The 15,887-nt window shown below is 41.4% G+C and overlaps 3 protein-coding genes across 6 annotated transcripts; 1 reads left to right on the top strand and 2 right to left on the bottom strand.

The window, feature by feature from the left end:
* Positions 1-115: 115 nt before the first annotated feature.
* On the top strand, positions 116-10,034 carry hdhd2 (haloacid dehalogenase-like hydrolase domain containing 2). Of its 4 annotated transcripts, none has more exons than XR_012768233.1 (10): positions 116-177; positions 2,068-2,177; positions 2,401-2,507; positions 2,709-2,810; positions 3,094-3,178; positions 3,312-3,477; positions 3,615-3,671; positions 3,962-4,025; positions 4,297-4,478; positions 9,479-10,034. XR_012768233.1 is itself a non-coding variant. In XM_075455286.1 (9 exons), exons 2-9 carry the CDS (start codon positions 2,077-2,079, stop codon positions 4,398-4,400), a joined length of 780 nt encoding a protein of 259 aa, XP_075311401.1. In that variant the 5' UTR covers positions 116-177; positions 2,068-2,076; the 3' UTR covers positions 4,401-6,986. The 4 variants fall into 4 exon arrangements, 2 of the variants coding, with proteins under 2 accessions (XP_075311401.1, XP_075311400.1); XR_012768234.1 differs by lacking the exon at positions 9,479-10,034 and adding an exon at positions 4,892-6,986; XM_075455286.1 differs by lacking the exon at positions 9,479-10,034 and having other exon boundaries at positions 3,615-3,665; positions 4,297-6,986.
* katnal2 (katanin p60 subunit A-like 2) lies at positions 4,547-10,520 on the bottom strand. Its single transcript, XM_075455288.1, has 15 exons — positions 10,429-10,520; positions 9,508-9,578; positions 9,052-9,218; positions 8,917-8,953; positions 8,745-8,835; positions 8,546-8,644; positions 7,779-7,844; positions 7,594-7,671; positions 7,184-7,282; positions 6,326-6,389; positions 5,922-6,225; positions 5,688-5,798; positions 5,305-5,467; positions 5,081-5,183; positions 4,547-5,003 (listed from the first exon to the last, which is right to left on the bottom strand). Exons 1-15 carry the CDS (start codon positions 10,477-10,479, stop codon positions 4,864-4,866), a joined length of 1,644 nt encoding a protein of 547 aa, XP_075311403.1. The 5' UTR covers positions 10,480-10,520; the 3' UTR covers positions 4,547-4,863.
* A 1,626-nt stretch (positions 10,521-12,146) lies between these two features.
* sigmar1 (sigma non-opioid intracellular receptor 1) lies at positions 12,147-15,630 on the bottom strand. Its single transcript, XM_075455331.1, has 5 exons — positions 15,378-15,630; positions 15,195-15,246; positions 14,313-14,461; positions 14,017-14,109; positions 12,147-13,901 (listed from the first exon to the last, which is right to left on the bottom strand). Exons 1-5 carry the CDS (start codon positions 15,520-15,522, stop codon positions 13,672-13,674), a joined length of 669 nt encoding a protein of 222 aa, XP_075311446.1. The 5' UTR covers positions 15,523-15,630; the 3' UTR covers positions 12,147-13,671.
* Between the last annotated feature and the right edge of the window lie 257 nt (positions 15,631-15,887).

Below are 15,887 nucleotides of genomic sequence, written 5' to 3'. Positions count from 1 at the left end.
ACCCCTGTCAAATGTAGAGCATAACAAGTGGTAACAACAGGATCCGCATTTGAACAGAGCAGCGGTTTAAATTCAGCTGCAGGGGGCAGCACCAGTCCAGTGAGTCGCAAACTCACTTTAGACCGACGAAGAAGAAACGTCAACAGGAAGAAAGAGGGAGGGCTGCTGCTGTCAAAGGTTAGCTGTACAGCCCATTCACTATTAGGCTAACTGTTTACATTTATTTCGTTTAACTCAAGTTTCTGTACTTAAAGAAAATAAATTAATTTTGTATTTTATAACAGCTTTAAAATGATAATATGTGAGGAAGTAGGAAATTAGAACGAGCCGCTACGTAAAATGAATTTTAGCTGCTGCCATTTATCCACAGCTGCAGGTCGTTTATAATAAAGGAGCTTATCTGAATACTATTACCAAACACCGCTGTTGAGTTTAGAGGAGAATAAAAAAAAAAAAAGCATAGTCATAGTCATAGTCAGTTTTGGACCTTTTCAGCCCCATAAATCTGGAGCATGATTTTCTGTTAAGGAGGCTCAAGATCACCGTGAGGCTGGGTGTAGAATATGTTGGAGATGACTTCATAGTTGTAGCTTACTGGGGACTCAACTGGCAGAGCTCCATAATGATCATTATGGAGCTCTGCCAGTTGAGTCAACAAGGGTACAAACTGCAGCCTCAGAAGTCCTACATTCATGAGGAGAAAGTAATCATGTGCACTCGTTCACTGAAAGAAGGTTCTTAGGTTGCAAATGAAAGACAGCACAACATAAAGTCAGTAAAGTGCAATTTTGAATAACGTTCACATGAGAGCCTCAAAGGCCCAATTACAAAAATTGCTGATTTAGTTTTTTAAACTATCAGAGGATGCAAAAAGCATAAAAACAATCAAGCAGACCCTTGAATTTCATTATAATTAGCCTATACAATGCATTCAACAAAACATCAACTCAGTAAAACAATAATCGATATTGAATGTTTAGTAATGCAGATGAAATTTCAACAATACCACAGAGGCAAAAGGAATCCACCCCTGTATCTTAGCAACCATGCCCTGATATTGTCGTGTGACAAATCATTTTGTGCCACGCGTTATTTCTGCCAGGCTGTAAAAAGGAGAAACACAGTAAAATGCTTATTGGTTTCAGAGGCATTTATGTATTTGTTGTGCTTCAGACTTAATTTAGTTTTGTTCAACAAACTCTGTGCAGCCTGTTTTTGGAGGGTTAGTACATCAATGTTCAACAAATCGTGTCAGAAATGCAAATAATTCAATCCAAACGTACCCTGACTGTGAAGCCTGTTAAGTCATAGTTGGATTTCTATTTAATACCTTGGCCACACAGACAGCTTGGCATTTCCCTGACAGTTCAGTTCCCTGCCCTCGTTATTCAGAGATAAATACGAAAGAGATACTGTATGTGATCTACAGACTGTGTGCGTGCTGTCCTAGGTGGGTTTTAAGAGCATTAATTGTACCCTCGTATTGATAACTACATGACAGAAATCCAAGCATTTCTAAATAATAGCGGATCGCACTCTGAAATGAAAACAAAAATCCCAAAATCTGTATTCTAATCGGAAACCCACACACGAAACGGGTCAGTAATCCTCTCAGTGTGTTCTGATGTAGGTTTGATCAAACCAGTAATCTGATAAATTCTGCCATTACCGATGTGAATTATGATTATGAGTGTATTATCTCTGAATTATTCAATCGTTATGGGAGAATAAGCTTTTTTTTTTTTAAACTGAGTAAAGCTGATTGACAGTGGACCCAGGTCATGTTTAGCCGTTTATAAAATCAGCATCAGAGAGTCCAAGCTGCTATTATCTGTTATCTAAAATTTTGAAAATACCCTCCGTTGATAAAAATGAACTCATCGATAAGTTTCCCAAAAGTGAATCTGCATCAGTTGAATCACCCATTCATGGTTGAAGTCACTGAAAGTTAAAAATACTTTGGGCTCGAGTATGTGATGATTTGGTCTATCATAACAAATGTAGAAAATACAAGATTAATCATTAAAGTAAAAGCTTTTGTCACATTCACTATGTTGTCCTCTGCAGGCCTCCAACATGGCAGGCCGACGGGCTCTGAAGGCCGTTCTCATTGACCTGAGTGGAACTCTACATATAGAGGACACGGCCGTGCCCGGGGCGCAGGACGCCCTCAACAGGTGGGGAATCAGCCCACAACCCAGGAACAGGCAGAAAATGTGTCACTGACACATCCTTTGGCAAAAGACTGTGTAGTTTTATTATCATCATTATTATTAAAAGTGATCGCAACCGTGCCGCACACCGCAAGACATTATACCATCCTAAAATTTGCCGACCATTATGAAATCTGAATGTGCTTGTCACTGCAGGATGTTTGCTTGTGTGTTCTGGTGCCATCAGGTTACGGCAGGCGTCTGTCGCTGTCAAGTTTGTGACCAACACAACCAAGGAGAGTAAGAGGAACTTACTGCAACGTCTGCAGCGTCTCAACTTCGACCTCCAGGAAAGTATCCGAGGCCATCTTTTTCTTTTTTGGTGTAAATGCTTTTACAGTAATGTTAAATCAATTTGAAATGGATTTTGTAAGAGGAAACCGTCTCTCTGAATTTTTTCCCTGGAGTAAAAGTTAAGTCACTTAAAGTTCCTCATCCCTCAAAGTAAGTTCTGCGTTGCTTGACCTGGTCTTTGAAATGTCGCTCTGCAGGAAAAAGAGATCTTCACATCTCTGAGTGCAGCGAGGAGCCTTTTGGAGCAGAAGCAACACAGACCTCTGCTGCTGGTGGAGGACAGCGCACTGGAAGACTTCACTGGTACCAATTTCAGACAGAGAAGTGGACCTGATCTTATGTTTGTCTTTAGTTATTGATCTGTATTCTTTTTCCGCCACAGATGACAAAGTAAACATTTAGTTAATCAAAAGGAACTGCGTTAAAAGCCCACACCAGTTGAAATTACTCATGTTTCTGACCAACAGCAGGAAATAAAATCCCAGAAGCACTATGATTTGAAACGAGGCAGCAAAGCAGCATTTTGCTCTGATGAATCGGGAGCTGTTGGTTTTCCAGCTTGTACGTTGTGTCATTCCACATGCAGGTATCGACACATCAGAGCCAAACGCTGTCGTCATTGGACTTGCTCCGGATCATTTTAACTATCAAACCCTCAACAGGGCTTTCAGGTAGGACACTTTTGATAGTTTTGAAGAGCCAGCGATCATTTATGCCGTGACGTTTTCCATTTTGCAAAATTCTACATTTCTTTGTGAACCCTATTTTTGTCTCCATCGTACCGTCATGTTTGTTTCCGCCTAGAATGATTCTGGATGGAGCTCCCCTCGTTGCCATTCATAAGGCTCGTTACTACAAAAGGAAGGATGGTTTGGCCCTCGGCCCCGGGCCCTTTGTGACAGGACTGGAATATGCCGCAGACTGTAAAGCTACTGTAGTGGGGAAGCCTGAAAAAACATTCTTTACCCAGGTAAAAAATGATTCTTTGGCCTTCTTTTGATGTTTTTTGGTTTTTATCTGAAAGGCTTCAATTGTTTTTTTCAACTAATAATTAATCTCTGAATGAAGCCTGTCCTAAATTCTCTGATGGTTGTCTTTGTCAAACAGGCCCTGTCTGAATTGGGATGCAGTCCCAGTGAAGCCGTCATGATAGGAGATGTAAGGGTATTTATAGCTGGAACTCAACAGCTTACTCATTTTTAGCATATTGTTGATAGTTGTACAGAGCAGAGTGTGACTTTTTTCCCTCTAAATGGTTAAGAGACTGTTGATGGGAATCGAATGAGCCCATTTGTTCGTAGAACTTTCTTTGGTCAGATCAAGCCAATGTCACCGGCACTTTAGGGTTAGGGCCCCTGTGTTGATTCCACTCAAAATAAACATCATAAAACTACATTTTTAATGACAGTTAGCAAACATTATTTAATAAAAGCTGGTGTGCTGTTCCCTTGCAGGATGCCAGAGATGATGTCGGTGGGGCCCAGAATGCGGGAATGTTGGGTATTCTGGTCAAAACTGGTGAGTCAAATTCACTGTCCTGATCTTCCTTTTCATCTCCACATAAACTTAGCTGATGACATGTCGCCAGCTGCTTTTCCTAAAGAATTGAAGGATGATGATAACTGAGGGCTCTCGCTATCATTACTACCAAACACGATCCTCCTCCAGCTTCCCTCTCCACTTTCATGGCTTCTTCTTAACTTCCATTCTTAGGATCCTCCCTGGGGATTCATTTTAAGAGCACTTCTGCGACCAATGATATTCCACTTTCTCTGCTGTCATATTTCAGGTAAATACAGAGAAGGAGATGAAAATAAAATCGACCCACCTCCTCACCTGACATGTGACAGTTTCCCAGACGCGGTCGAACACATCCTACAGAACCTGCTATAAGCTACCAGGCTGCTCCGGCTCTATTCCCTTACAGCATCTTTCATTTGAACCCCGTCCTCTACGGTCACCATTGCAAAGGTTTTGTTCTTTTTAATTTAAACTTTTTATTTATTTAAAATGTTGTTTTATGTTTTTGAACATGGTACGGACAGCTTGTAAAACAGTGGTATGGGCTCAGAGGATCAACGCTGTGCAGCAACGCTGAGGTTAATATGTTTTACAGTTTCAGTGTGTCTATGTCTTTTGAGTTATTTCTTTTTCCTCTCAGCATATTTTTTTTCATTTTTACAACTTGCAGTAATATAAAACAAACACCCAAAGCTATGAAAAAAGCTCAAGCTTAGACGTTTTCTCAAAATTTCTTGCCATGCCCCCACAATGTGGAACTGCAGATGGTGGACTGGCGGCAGTGAGAGGTCACTATTAAGATACGATGGCAGTGCAAAAGTCTTTTTGTCGAGCATCAGACAGACTCGTACTCTCTCTCCCAGGCTGTGTACCTGTCCATCAGGTTCCGGGCAGAAGGTTTGGTGTGTGCGATCACCCCCAAGAAATCAGCTGTTGTTACAGTTCCCAGTTGGATGGCGGGGATGTCCGCTTCTCCTGTGGAGGAGAATCACAGTGAGGCTGAGGTTTTGATAGAACTCCGTCTCCAAGACTGTGTATGTGTGTAGATCTACCATCCTGATGCGACTCCAGTGCATCAAAAATCTTGCGAACTGGTCTCATGGCGGCCTCCTTGCACACCAATCTGACATCAGAGCCCGAGTATCCCTCCGTCTCCTGTAAGACATCATCACATAAAACAAGACAGACATGTCTCTCCTCTTCTAAAAACAATGAATGTCACAATCTGAAACGTGACATGTACACGAGGGATATTTGCTTGTACACTGCGACAAACCTCTGCTAGCATAATGTAGTCCAAAGCAGTTCGTAGCTCCACCCCTCCCGTGGAGCTCAGAGGAGGCAGCCAATGAGAGATCATGGCTTGGCGAGCAGGTGACGAGGGAAGACTCACAAGAATCCGCTTCTCTAACCTTCTCAGCATGGCGTGGTCCAGTTCCCTGAAAGAGGAGAAACATTCGTCAGGAACCAGTAGAGACGGAGCTCAACTATGAAACTTTTCTCAAGTCTCTGCAGTTATTTTATCATCTGTAGTTTTTAATCTGGTTTGTTGAAAAGTGAGAGTTGTTGTGTGAGAAAAACAAATATAACAGAGATCAAAAAAGTTATCACATAAACATGCTTTCATTCAGAGTAAACGTGTGTATGTTAAAGTGTTACCAGGGCAGGTTGGAGGCAGCGAGAACAAACACCAGGTCATCCGATTTTGCCAGTCCATCCATCTGAACCAGCAGCTCAGTCTTCATCCTCCGACTCCCCTCATGCTCTCCCCTGAAAACCCACATTAATCTAATGTAAAATCACTTCATATTCAGTTCAGAGCCCACGTGAGTCACCCAAGGCAGTCCCAAACCGTCAGCAGCAGCATATACTTGGCTTAGTGGTTGAGCTCACCCGAAGCTGCTCCCCCTCTGGCCCATCACTGACTCCAGCTCATCCAGGAAGATGGTGGATGGCGCGTGGTATCTGGCCAGCTCAAACAGAACCTGCAGACATGCGCATGATGTGCAGAAATATGTGCATGGTGTTCTGTAAGATAGTTTTCTGACATGTCTTCCGTGCGTTGGGCGACTCCCTACCCTGACCAGCTTCTCAGAGTCACCCCTCCACTTGCTGACGATGCTGGAGGCTGAGATGTTGAAGAAGGTGGTCTTACACTCTGTGGCCACGGCTTTGGCCAGCAGTGTCTTACCTGTGCCTGTGTGTGAGTCAGATGGTCACAGTAGTGCACGTGAGTCTGATTCGGAGCAAGAAAAACTAAAAGACATTTTAGTTTTGTAACATCCTGAATATATTACCTGGGGGGCCATAGAGGAGCAAGCCCTTCCATGGAGATAAGATGCCTGTAAAGAGCTGAGGATACTGTAGTTTAAAGGAGCAGAGGGGGCAGTTCGATAAGGGCAGGCGGTGAGCGAAATAAAGAAAAACAAAACACAGTAAATCACATCAAAGTTCAATATATTTTCTGTCTAAAACACCTTTTCAGCAGACCATTTAAGAAGCTGAGCTGTGTGCAAAGAAAACTCTTCAGTCGGATGAAAAGCTGAGTCAGTGCTGCAAATACCACATTGTACAAATTAGTCTGGATTTCAGCTGACAAACAGAGGCTGACTCAAATTGTCCGACTGACCTTATAGCCTAGAGAATGAATAATAATGGGGACAAAAAGTTAGGAATTGTGGAAAGGCGGAAGGATAGTATTAGTCAATAAGACAGGCCAACAGAATGTATATATACGAAGATGGAAACATCCCTCTTCATCCTTGTCTGAAAATGTCAAGAGGATGCAGACAACCTGATTTGTTGTCATTATATCAATGACAAAGGCCGAGATGATGATGATGATAAAAGTGTCTTTTCTCTGTGTGTGTGTATATAGCTGTTATCTATACACAGAGGCAAAATTGGGTGAATGGGAAGGTGTATAATAAATTCTACATGGCATTCCATGTATGTGCATTCCTGCCTCCCTGTCTGTCTATCCATCTGTCTATTTGTGTTGCCGTAAGATCCCAGATATAGATTTAATGTCAGTCTAATAGACTGGCCTGACCCTGGTGCCCTCCTTCTCTTTAAGCCCTTTAAGGGAGATGTATTCAGAATCGAAGATGGAGGACTGACGCTGAAATACCAGCGCACTCGTGTGGCGGCCGCACCTTAATGGGATAAACGACGGCCTCTTTGACTAATCGCTTGGCATCCTCCAGGCCGATGATGTTCTCCCAACGCACGTTTGGGTTGTGCAAGTAGATGTCCTTTAGGGGTGAACACACACACACACACACACGTACACACAAGCATAAAGAGTGAGGGATGTACGCGGAAGAACGCATCCTGGTGCGATTAGTCTGGCGTAAATAGGTGTCCTTTAGAATGAAACAGCAGATAAGTGAAATGAATAGAACCTGGGCCTTCATTAATACAGCAGATCAATGTATTCACGACAAAGCTCTTTGTTTCTCTCTGGTGGACAAAGTCGGTATGATATAAGTCACATCAAACGTTTTTTTAATGCTCTTGTTGTCAGTGTGTGCAATGTGTTGCAGTGTGAATGCGTGTGTAGTACCCTGCTGATGATTTCAGCCAGTTCCCTCATCTCACCCACGATCCCAGAAAAGCCGCTGAGGGGCTTCAGCAGCCGCTCCTGCAACAAAAATGGTTTTTGTACGACACTTCACGAAGCCGTATCCACTCTACAACTCATATTTGTTGCAAGTGTTCTCTATGAGGGACGTTGTTCAGCGTAATTACCATGTGGTCCGAGTCCACGCCGGCTCCTTTGACAACATCGTGGACTGTGGCTTTGCCATCCGTCATCTGGCCCCAAGACAAAAGCAGAGAATTTCCCACATTAGGAAACGGGACAACGGGAACAAAACTGACAGCAGTGTTTCTGTTTCAAAGTGAAACAACAAGATATCTTAAATGATCTTCAAAACTAAAGATAAAATTAACTAATTTAGTACAATCAGAATGTTTTAATGACAGGTCAAGAAAAAACTAAGCGATGACTTTGAAGCTTCTTTATAATGTCACGGACAGTTGAAACATTGATTCCAAGGTAACCGCCGATTGCTCCGTGGAGGGATGTTTTTCAGTTACTACTGCTTCTGATGCTCTCAGATGGCTCTTGTAAAAAGAATCTGAAAACAGCCAGTCCCCTTTTCTGATGCAGTGAAATGAATCAAAACACTGCAAATTCACAATAACTGTGTCCCTTTGATTTAATTGAAGCGTTTTGTTGTTGTTCTTGGTTAATATCTATGGGTATTTTATATATTAAAAAAAACCAAAACATTCTGATTCTACAAAATTTCCTTCTTAGAAATTCCTTCTAATTAAATATTCTTCACAATCAAGGAGTGCAAAATAAGTCTGCCTTCTGTTATGTTTATACAGGCTTACATGGATTAAAGAAAAAATAAATCTTTCACACAACAAACAAAAGGAAAACGAAAAGGTTTGAGATCATAGAAGTAAAATAAAAGTTTGAGTTAGTCTAATAAGCTCTCCAGTACCTTCCTGTTCATGGCTGCCTCCTCAGCAGGTCCATTTCTGATGGAGGAAACGTTGAGACCAAACTCTGACGACTCTGGGACTACAGACGTGCCATTCTCCTGGATAAGGAATCGCAATAATCAGGACAATCGGAACACTAGTGTTTTATTTTAACTTACAGTACTTATTGAGCTTATTTTGTTTTTCACAACTATGTACACCGGTAGCTGTCCTCCTGGCTGCATTTCCAGACTGTGGGGTTGAGGATGAGATGATTTTAGGGAGAAGTTTCACAGCTGAGCAGGAATTCCTGCGGAAGACGGAATCAGATTGTGAGCATGCGTGGACAACAAAACAAAAGAAAGAAGATGTGAGCGATGGACAGACTCACCTCTTGACTGCGCTATTTTTGGCAAGTCTGCCGTCACCTTGACAGAAAAATAAAAGATGACATTAGAATCTCTGATTTGGACTGGATTGATCCCACCGAGCATGAGGTAGAACTGTTTTAGCAGTGGTCACGTGCCTGATTCTGCTGTTCTCCTGATAAGTTTGGGACACTTCTGGAACTTGACGTATTGATAACTCTCGTACTCCATGAGCATCATCTCCAGATCGATGTTGTCACAAACCTCGAACCTCCTCAAGCCTCCATTTGTCTCCTGATCCAAGGCCACTGCTGCTGCTACATAGCTGGTAAACAAAAAAAAATACACACACAATTTATGGATCACAAAGTAATGCGGCACTCCACTCTACTGCAGCACTATTTTCTAAATTGAACTTTTTTTTTAAATCTTTTCTAGGGAAATTAATTTAATTTCGCTTGCCAGTGCTTTTACATGCTGTTGGTGTAAGTTTTTTGTTATGTATATAACAAAAAATAATGAGCAATATGAGTTTTAGGATACTTAAACTTAATGCTAGAAATGTGCTTTTTGATATGCCACCAGAAATCCACAGCAACCAACTTCACACTGACCCTTGACCCAGCAGATGGTGGTAGATCAGCACAAGAAGGCTCTTCCTCCTCATCTCGGTTCTCAGCTCATCCTGTGTGACAGCAACATAGAAACAAAGTCAGCGCTGAAAAACTGCAGGACCATCAGCAGCAATATGTGTTGATAGCACATTTTACTTGTCGTAGAAGAAAAAGGACACTTGTCTGTGATAATAAGCCAACATATGTAAACCACAAAGCTGAAAAGCTTCATAGGATTGACCTATTGTATTGAATCCAACTGAATGATATTCTATTAATGCCTATATGGAAATGTAGTTTTGCAGCATAGAAAGAAATCAGTTATTGGTCACTGATGATTGTTAAAATAATTGTGAAGAGTTGTTGCAGTGGAGCTGAAGAAACCTCTGATGGAACATACCTTCGTTAAATTTGTATGTATATCTTTTTTTTTTTTCTTAGTCAAATTAAGCGCCCCAGAGTCTTTATTAATTAACTTTATTAAATCATCAATTACCCGGTGTTCAACAAGGTTTTCCTGATATAAACATGTGCACAACACGTTTCTGTGAGAGACCGTAAATGCAAGGGAGGCTGGGGAGAGGCAACGGCTGCCGACAGGTGGCGACAAAGTACCACAAATGGCAAACATCTTACTGGGCACGTATCTAGGCAACCAATGGACGCCAATTCACTGCGGCTCTGAATGCATGAAAATCTAGCAATATTAGCTGAACGGCTAACTACCAAACTTGCAAGACAGACATTTTAGCGCCAACTCTAACTTGGAACAGTTAGTTTGTTCATTATCTGTGGCGTATGTCCCCTTTTCACATATCGTTGACAATAGTTAGCTTAAAGTTGTTAGCTCACCAAAAGTTGTCTGTCGGATCTGCTTGAGGCCACAACAAACAAACAAACAAAAAAACCTTGTTCACTCACCGCCTCCCGCGCCTGATGGGCGATTTTCATGGACTGATAAGATAGTTCCATCGTGACTAAAAAGTTGCTGAGACTGTCTCGCCAGCTGTCGGTGTGGGATTCTCTGGATTTCCCCTCGGGGCTGCCGTAGTACACTGCAATGTGTAGCCTATGGGTGCGGGGGACGACACAAAAAAAAAGGGAAAACATTCAAAGGAAAAAAACAGGGTTACTTTTTTCTTTTTGAAGACATTTTAGTGATAATAGATTGCAATTTATAATTTGCATATTCAATTTTCAGTTACTTGCTAATTCAACTTTGAACTTCCCACTCAACTTCGTTTGCACATTCATGAATTAGTAACTTATATAATTACCTGCTTTTTTAAATGCAATCTGAACATAAGTCTTGATTAGTATCCATTAGGATCAAATTGACAACTTACTTGGTGATAAGCTGCAATATTATAGTAATTTTTGCATTTTTATTTTTCAAAAGGGTAAAAACTTGATTTTTGAAAAATCGAGATAACAGTTTAATTTCGTTAAAAAGAATCAGATCAAATGAACACACCTTTTTCTATCCACAAGAAATATTCCTGAGGCGATAAGTAGTTTAAAGCCTTTCGAGAGTGGAACCCTGGTTGGGATATTATTTTATAAAAGGAAGAAAATACCAGTAACAGTTCTGTGTTGTGTGTTTGCAACAAATCACACACGTCAACCATGTTTTACAAGATTAGAATAGCAAGGTGCAAAAATTAATTCAGGCATTATTTGCCAAATATCTCCACTGGAGAGCAGGCAAGAGCTTTGAAGCAATAAAAATCTTTATTTTCCCCTTTTTACAGTCTATTTCTATGGCACCCGCTTTTCTTTTTTTTTCAATTCACCCATTGTTAATCAAGATGTACGTGAGTGATTGGGTATATAAATGCTCAGTCACACGTCTTGTTTTCTGCCTGTGTGAGCATGTGAGTGACTGTTGTCAGCATTTTGAGGATGTTTGTTTTACATTGGATCCCTGAACATATGTTAGCACATACGCTTCTTCCTAAGGCATATCTATCAGCAGCGTTCCAGTAAATAGTCAGAGGACACCATTCAAACACGCCAATATCTCCGCCTTTGCCGCTCATCTTGTGTTAAATAGCTTCAAAAGAAAAGGCAGATAGGTAAGGGCAGTCTGTGAAACCGACACTTAATATATCTAGAGTAGAATATTATAAAAGACCAATGCTGGAACATCACACACAGATGTCACACAGGTAAACAAGCATGAATATTTATGCATCTCTATCCAAACACACAACAGTTGACAAGAGCTTGCGTCTGTCATTGGGCTCAGACCTCTCTCGTGAAAACAACAACAAACTTGGCAGTCTGCATCCTCTTGACATTTACAGACTGAAATACTCTGGCTGGATTTTATTTGAATAACTCCACCAGTTCTTGAGGCATCCCTCCACCCCCCAGCAGTTCTTCCCTCAATTGGTTTTGATCGTTCTGAAAGTTAAAATTCCTATATTATAATCCTGTACGATGTAATCATAGTGTAACTATTGGGTTGTGCTATGAATAAGTACATTCCAGCATCTAACAATATGGTGTTACACAATGGTTGCATAGCTGGGAGTGCAGATGAGTTGCTTTTGAATGACCTTAGTTAAATATATGTAATGTATACGAATACGTTTCTGTAGCAATAATGAGAACAGCTCGTCTTTATTCCAAAAACATTTATTTGATTTGGCACTGTCAGTTTTCGCACACATCAAATACAACAATAGTTTACACACTGATATATGTAAACTAATAAACACTGTGGTGTTTGATAGGTTGGACGTCTCGGAAAATAAGTCTGGTCAATTGAACTTGGTGAATTCAGCAGCAGGGGTTGGATTTTACATTATAAGTGCAAAAATAAAACAACAAATTTCTTCTTGTGCAAAAATCAACAAGGATGCATTAGCCACCAATGCGAACCGATTCAATGTCTGAGTTATTCTCCTCACTCTATGTGAGCACAGTTTCCGATTAGAGCCTTCGTGTTCACACATTCAGTGGAATTATCAAACAATTATAAATATAGCAGAGCAGAGGCTGACAATAAAGAAGAGCAATGCTCCCCATTTTACCCTGAAGATAAATTGCACAAACATTCACTTTCTCTGAATACCATACGGTTCAGTATGTGATGGAAATGACGGCGTTACAGTTATGTATGTAGATGCATCATAGATGGTAAATCCAACCAGCACTGGGTTGTGAAAGGAGGGGTTTAAAATTGCACTTTTAAAACGTTGCCACAATGTAGCTCCGCAGCAGATGAGAACACACCAAGGTGGTTCCACAACAATGAAATCAACGGCTTCCCCTGATGATACGAGACAGAACATCACACATCGTCCCGTCAGGCTTAAAACGTTACAAAACATATGTAGTGCAAACAGGTCAGCTTTTAGGGAGGAAATGGTGGCCGATTCCAACTCTGAAGAGCAGACGTGCTTCTTCCCTTCCGCTGGTTTCTGAGGGTAGTTAAACGTTGTCATTCGTAAAGCGAAATCAATATGACAGTGTTAACAAGACCCTCAATTACAGAGAATCCACATGCATGTAAACAAGAAAATTGGTTTTCAATATCAAAATAGTAGTTTTGACTGTGTAATAGATCTCTTTTTATGGTTGCTTTTACTACCCAAATCAAGCATTGCATATTTGTTTTATCCGTGGTCCAAAATGGGAAAAAAAAAAGCAAAACACTGACATTTTATAATATGTAATTATCTGTAAATGTTGCTGGTTGCTGAAAAATGTAGTTCTCTAAATCCAGGTTGTGTGGGTGACTTATTATCACGGTAATCTCAGATTTGGCAAGAGAAGCTGTAAGGCCTCAAATCTTCAAGTCAGAGCCTTAAATAATACAGATCACATGTTTTTTTGATTTTTTTTTTCCTTTTTCAAAGACACTTAAGACCTGGATGATGCTTTCTGAGCAGTTATACACCGACTCTTTTTGCTATGCTCTGGACAAAGGGCTGGGGCTTGATTCTGTATGAAATGTGTGTGATTTTGATCAGCATCAGTTTGGTGTTTCACGGCAAAATTGTTAAGACTACAAGTTGAAATGGAGTGAAACGTTCCCGTGTGTAGCCTTGACGAGGGGAAAGACCTTTAATGAGGAGTAGATCAACGGATGCAAATAGGATTGTCGAAAAATTACAGATAAAAATGTTGAAATTATCCGCACGGAACTGCCACACCTCAGAAAACTCCAGCCTCTGTAAGTAGTGTACTGGCCTCGAGCAGCAGACCCTTCGTGTAAACATGTACGGTGTAGAACAAGCTGAGGAAGTCCTGGGTGCTGAACAGCGTGTCTGCTAAAGCAAAGCCCAGCGTGGAGGGGATGAAGCCTCGGCCATACTCCACCATCCAAGTCCCGGCACTCCACTGGACTGACGTAGCTTCCCCTACTCCATGTACGATGGTGTCACCTGTGGGGATAATAGTGGGGATAATAGTGGGGATCCATGACAGCCTGAAACTACTCATACAAAAAAAAAAAAAAAAGCTATAACAATGCAGATTAAAATGTGCCAATTCCTTTACCAGGATAGTACATTTCACTCTTGGTAGTCCCCTCCCTCCACTGTCTGAAGGTGCCAGAGATGATGGTGTCAGAGATCTCAGCCCAGTAACGGCCTGAAAGCAGCAGGAGAGGCAAGGAGTCAAATTTTCAGTCTGCTACAGAGAAATGTCACTAAATTTTAGGAGCCGAATGTGAGATACAAACTCGAGACAAGGTAAGACTACGTCTGAATTTCTGTGTTATTTTCTGCGTTTTGTTGCATCTGCTTTCAAATTGACCCACCCCCCACAAACAGAAATATCTTTAACTTCCTCACCGGAGTGTCCTCCTGTGTCCACCGCAGTACCAAACAGTATCAAGTACTCTGTGAAAGAGGCATGGAGGACACACATGGAGCCCATCCAGCCTCCAGCGTTCACAAACACCCACCGCAGGTCCTCATCTGGCAGGATGTGGCCAGGATACCTAGTTGAGATACACTTTATTAGCCATTACAACCGTGACTCCACGTAAAGCTGGGATGCTGTGTTCAGTGAGGGGGGAAAAAAAGAAAAGAAAGAAATTACTGAATGTTTATCATCAAACTGAAATGCAGCACTGTGCAGAAGTCTTGAGCCAGTGCCAGGAAAACAGGAAATATGCACAGCTATTTACTAATAAATAGATGGAACTAAAGATGAAATAGGTCAACTTTTTAAGATGCAACTAAAGAAACAGGCTGCTGGTAAAAGACAATCTAAATTGGGTTATTTTGCCAAGTTGTATGGTATGTATAGAGACAATATCGCGTTGATATATCGAGTTAAACAACTGAATGTTTTGAAAAATGGAGTGAAAAAGCAGCCATTATACAAAGGCAAACTTTGAAACCCCTTTAAAAAGCCTGGATAACTACTGCAAAGGGTTGGTGTCAAGAAAGAGCTGTTATTATCCCTTCCATACATTAAAGTAAATCACTGGTCTGCAAGCAGAGCGGAAGGAATTAATCAGGATTATCAGCTATAATAACCGGCAATTTGAGGTCAAAGAAAGTATCAGGTTATGTAGCGTTATTTCAGGCAGAATGTGAATGGGTTTTAGCGATGGCTTAAAATACCCTGACATTTAGTAACTGCAGCTTTTTAAGAACTAAAATCAATCAGTCTGGTATTCAACCAGCAGTGAGCATGGACATATTCTGGTGCAACAAGTTCGTTACCTCTTCCTGAGCTCCACCACCACTTTGGAGAAGGCTTGCTCATGGTCCTGTCCTGGAAAAGGGGCACAAGCAGGGCGGTTAAGATCATTAACCGCCACCTAAATTATTCATATTTTAGTCTAAACAGAGTTGTAGTGAACCGCGGGTCGACTTGGTTTGACTTAACCCCAATACCAAACTCACCTGCGTATTGTTTGGCCAACTTAGCGATGTCTTCTTTGTTAAAAACGTACTGCTTGGTGGCCATCCAGTGCTGCAGTAGCAGCAGGACCAGGACGCTGACTGCAGCGACCCCGAACACTTTTACCGCGGCTCTGACAAAGGACATGGCTCCAGACACAACGCACAGACGAAGACACAGTAGCCGGTGTGGTTACGTACGGGCAGAGAAGCAGACAGATTGGACCATGAGGAAAGGAAACTGACAGCTTCTTTCTGGTCACGTGAGGTCGGGAGAGCTGGTGGCTCAGCCAATCACAGGACGATTTTGTCGTACAAGGCAACGGTGACTCCAGTGTTGCCAGTCCACTTTTAAAACCCCTTTCAGGTCAGTTAACTAAAATTGCACATTTATACAAAACGAGTGGAATAAACTTATGAGTTTCACGCTTTTGTGTTAATTATTGATACCAACAGACGTAATTACTTCATACCTTTGTTATTGTTGTTACATTTGTGGGTTTTTATTGTTTC

This window comes from Odontesthes bonariensis, chromosome 22 (genome assembly GCF_027942865.1).
Source record: "Odontesthes bonariensis isolate fOdoBon6 chromosome 22, fOdoBon6.hap1, whole genome shotgun sequence".
Taxonomy (NCBI): Eukaryota; Metazoa; Chordata; class Actinopteri; order Atheriniformes; family Atherinopsidae; genus Odontesthes; species Odontesthes bonariensis.
Note: the sequence above shows the minus strand (reverse complement) of the source record. Positions and strands in the feature narration are given on the sequence as shown.

Bases quoted from the DNA above. Each gene is read 5' to 3' on its own strand.
- hdhd2 (XM_075455285.1), top strand. From the start codon at position 2,077: ATGGCAGGCCGACGGGCTCTGAAGGCCGTTCTCATTGACCTGAGTGGA. The intron at 2,508-2,708 runs GTATCCGAGGCC...CTCTGCAGGAAA, and splicing joins CAACTTCGACCTCCAGGAAA to AAGAGATCTTCACATCTCTG. The intron at 3,179-3,311 runs GTAGGACACTTT...GTTTCCGCCTAG, and splicing joins ACCCTCAACAGGGCTTTCAG to AATGATTCTGGATGGAGCTC.
- katnal2 (XM_075455288.1), bottom strand. From the start codon at position 10,479: ATGGAACTATCTTATCAGTCCATGAAAATCGCCCATCAGGCGCGGGAG. The intron at 7,283-7,593 runs GTACTACACACG...TCACCCCTAAAG, and splicing joins TGGCTGAAATCATCAGCAGG to GACATCTACTTGCACAACCC. The intron at 5,184-5,304 runs GTTTGTCGCAGT...GATGTCTTACAG, and splicing joins ACTACATTATGCTAGCAGAG to GAGACGGAGGGATACTCGGG.
- sigmar1 (XM_075455331.1), bottom strand. From the start codon at position 15,522: ATGTCCTTTGTCAGAGCCGCGGTAAAAGTGTTCGGGGTCGCTGCAGTC. The intron at 14,110-14,312 runs GTGAGGAAGTTA...TGCTGCTTTCAG, and splicing joins GGACACAGGAGGACACTCCG to GCCGTTACTGGGCTGAGATC. The intron at 13,902-14,016 runs GTAAAGGAATTG...TTATCCCCACAG, and splicing joins GAGTGAAATGTACTATCCTG to GTGACACCATCGTACATGGA.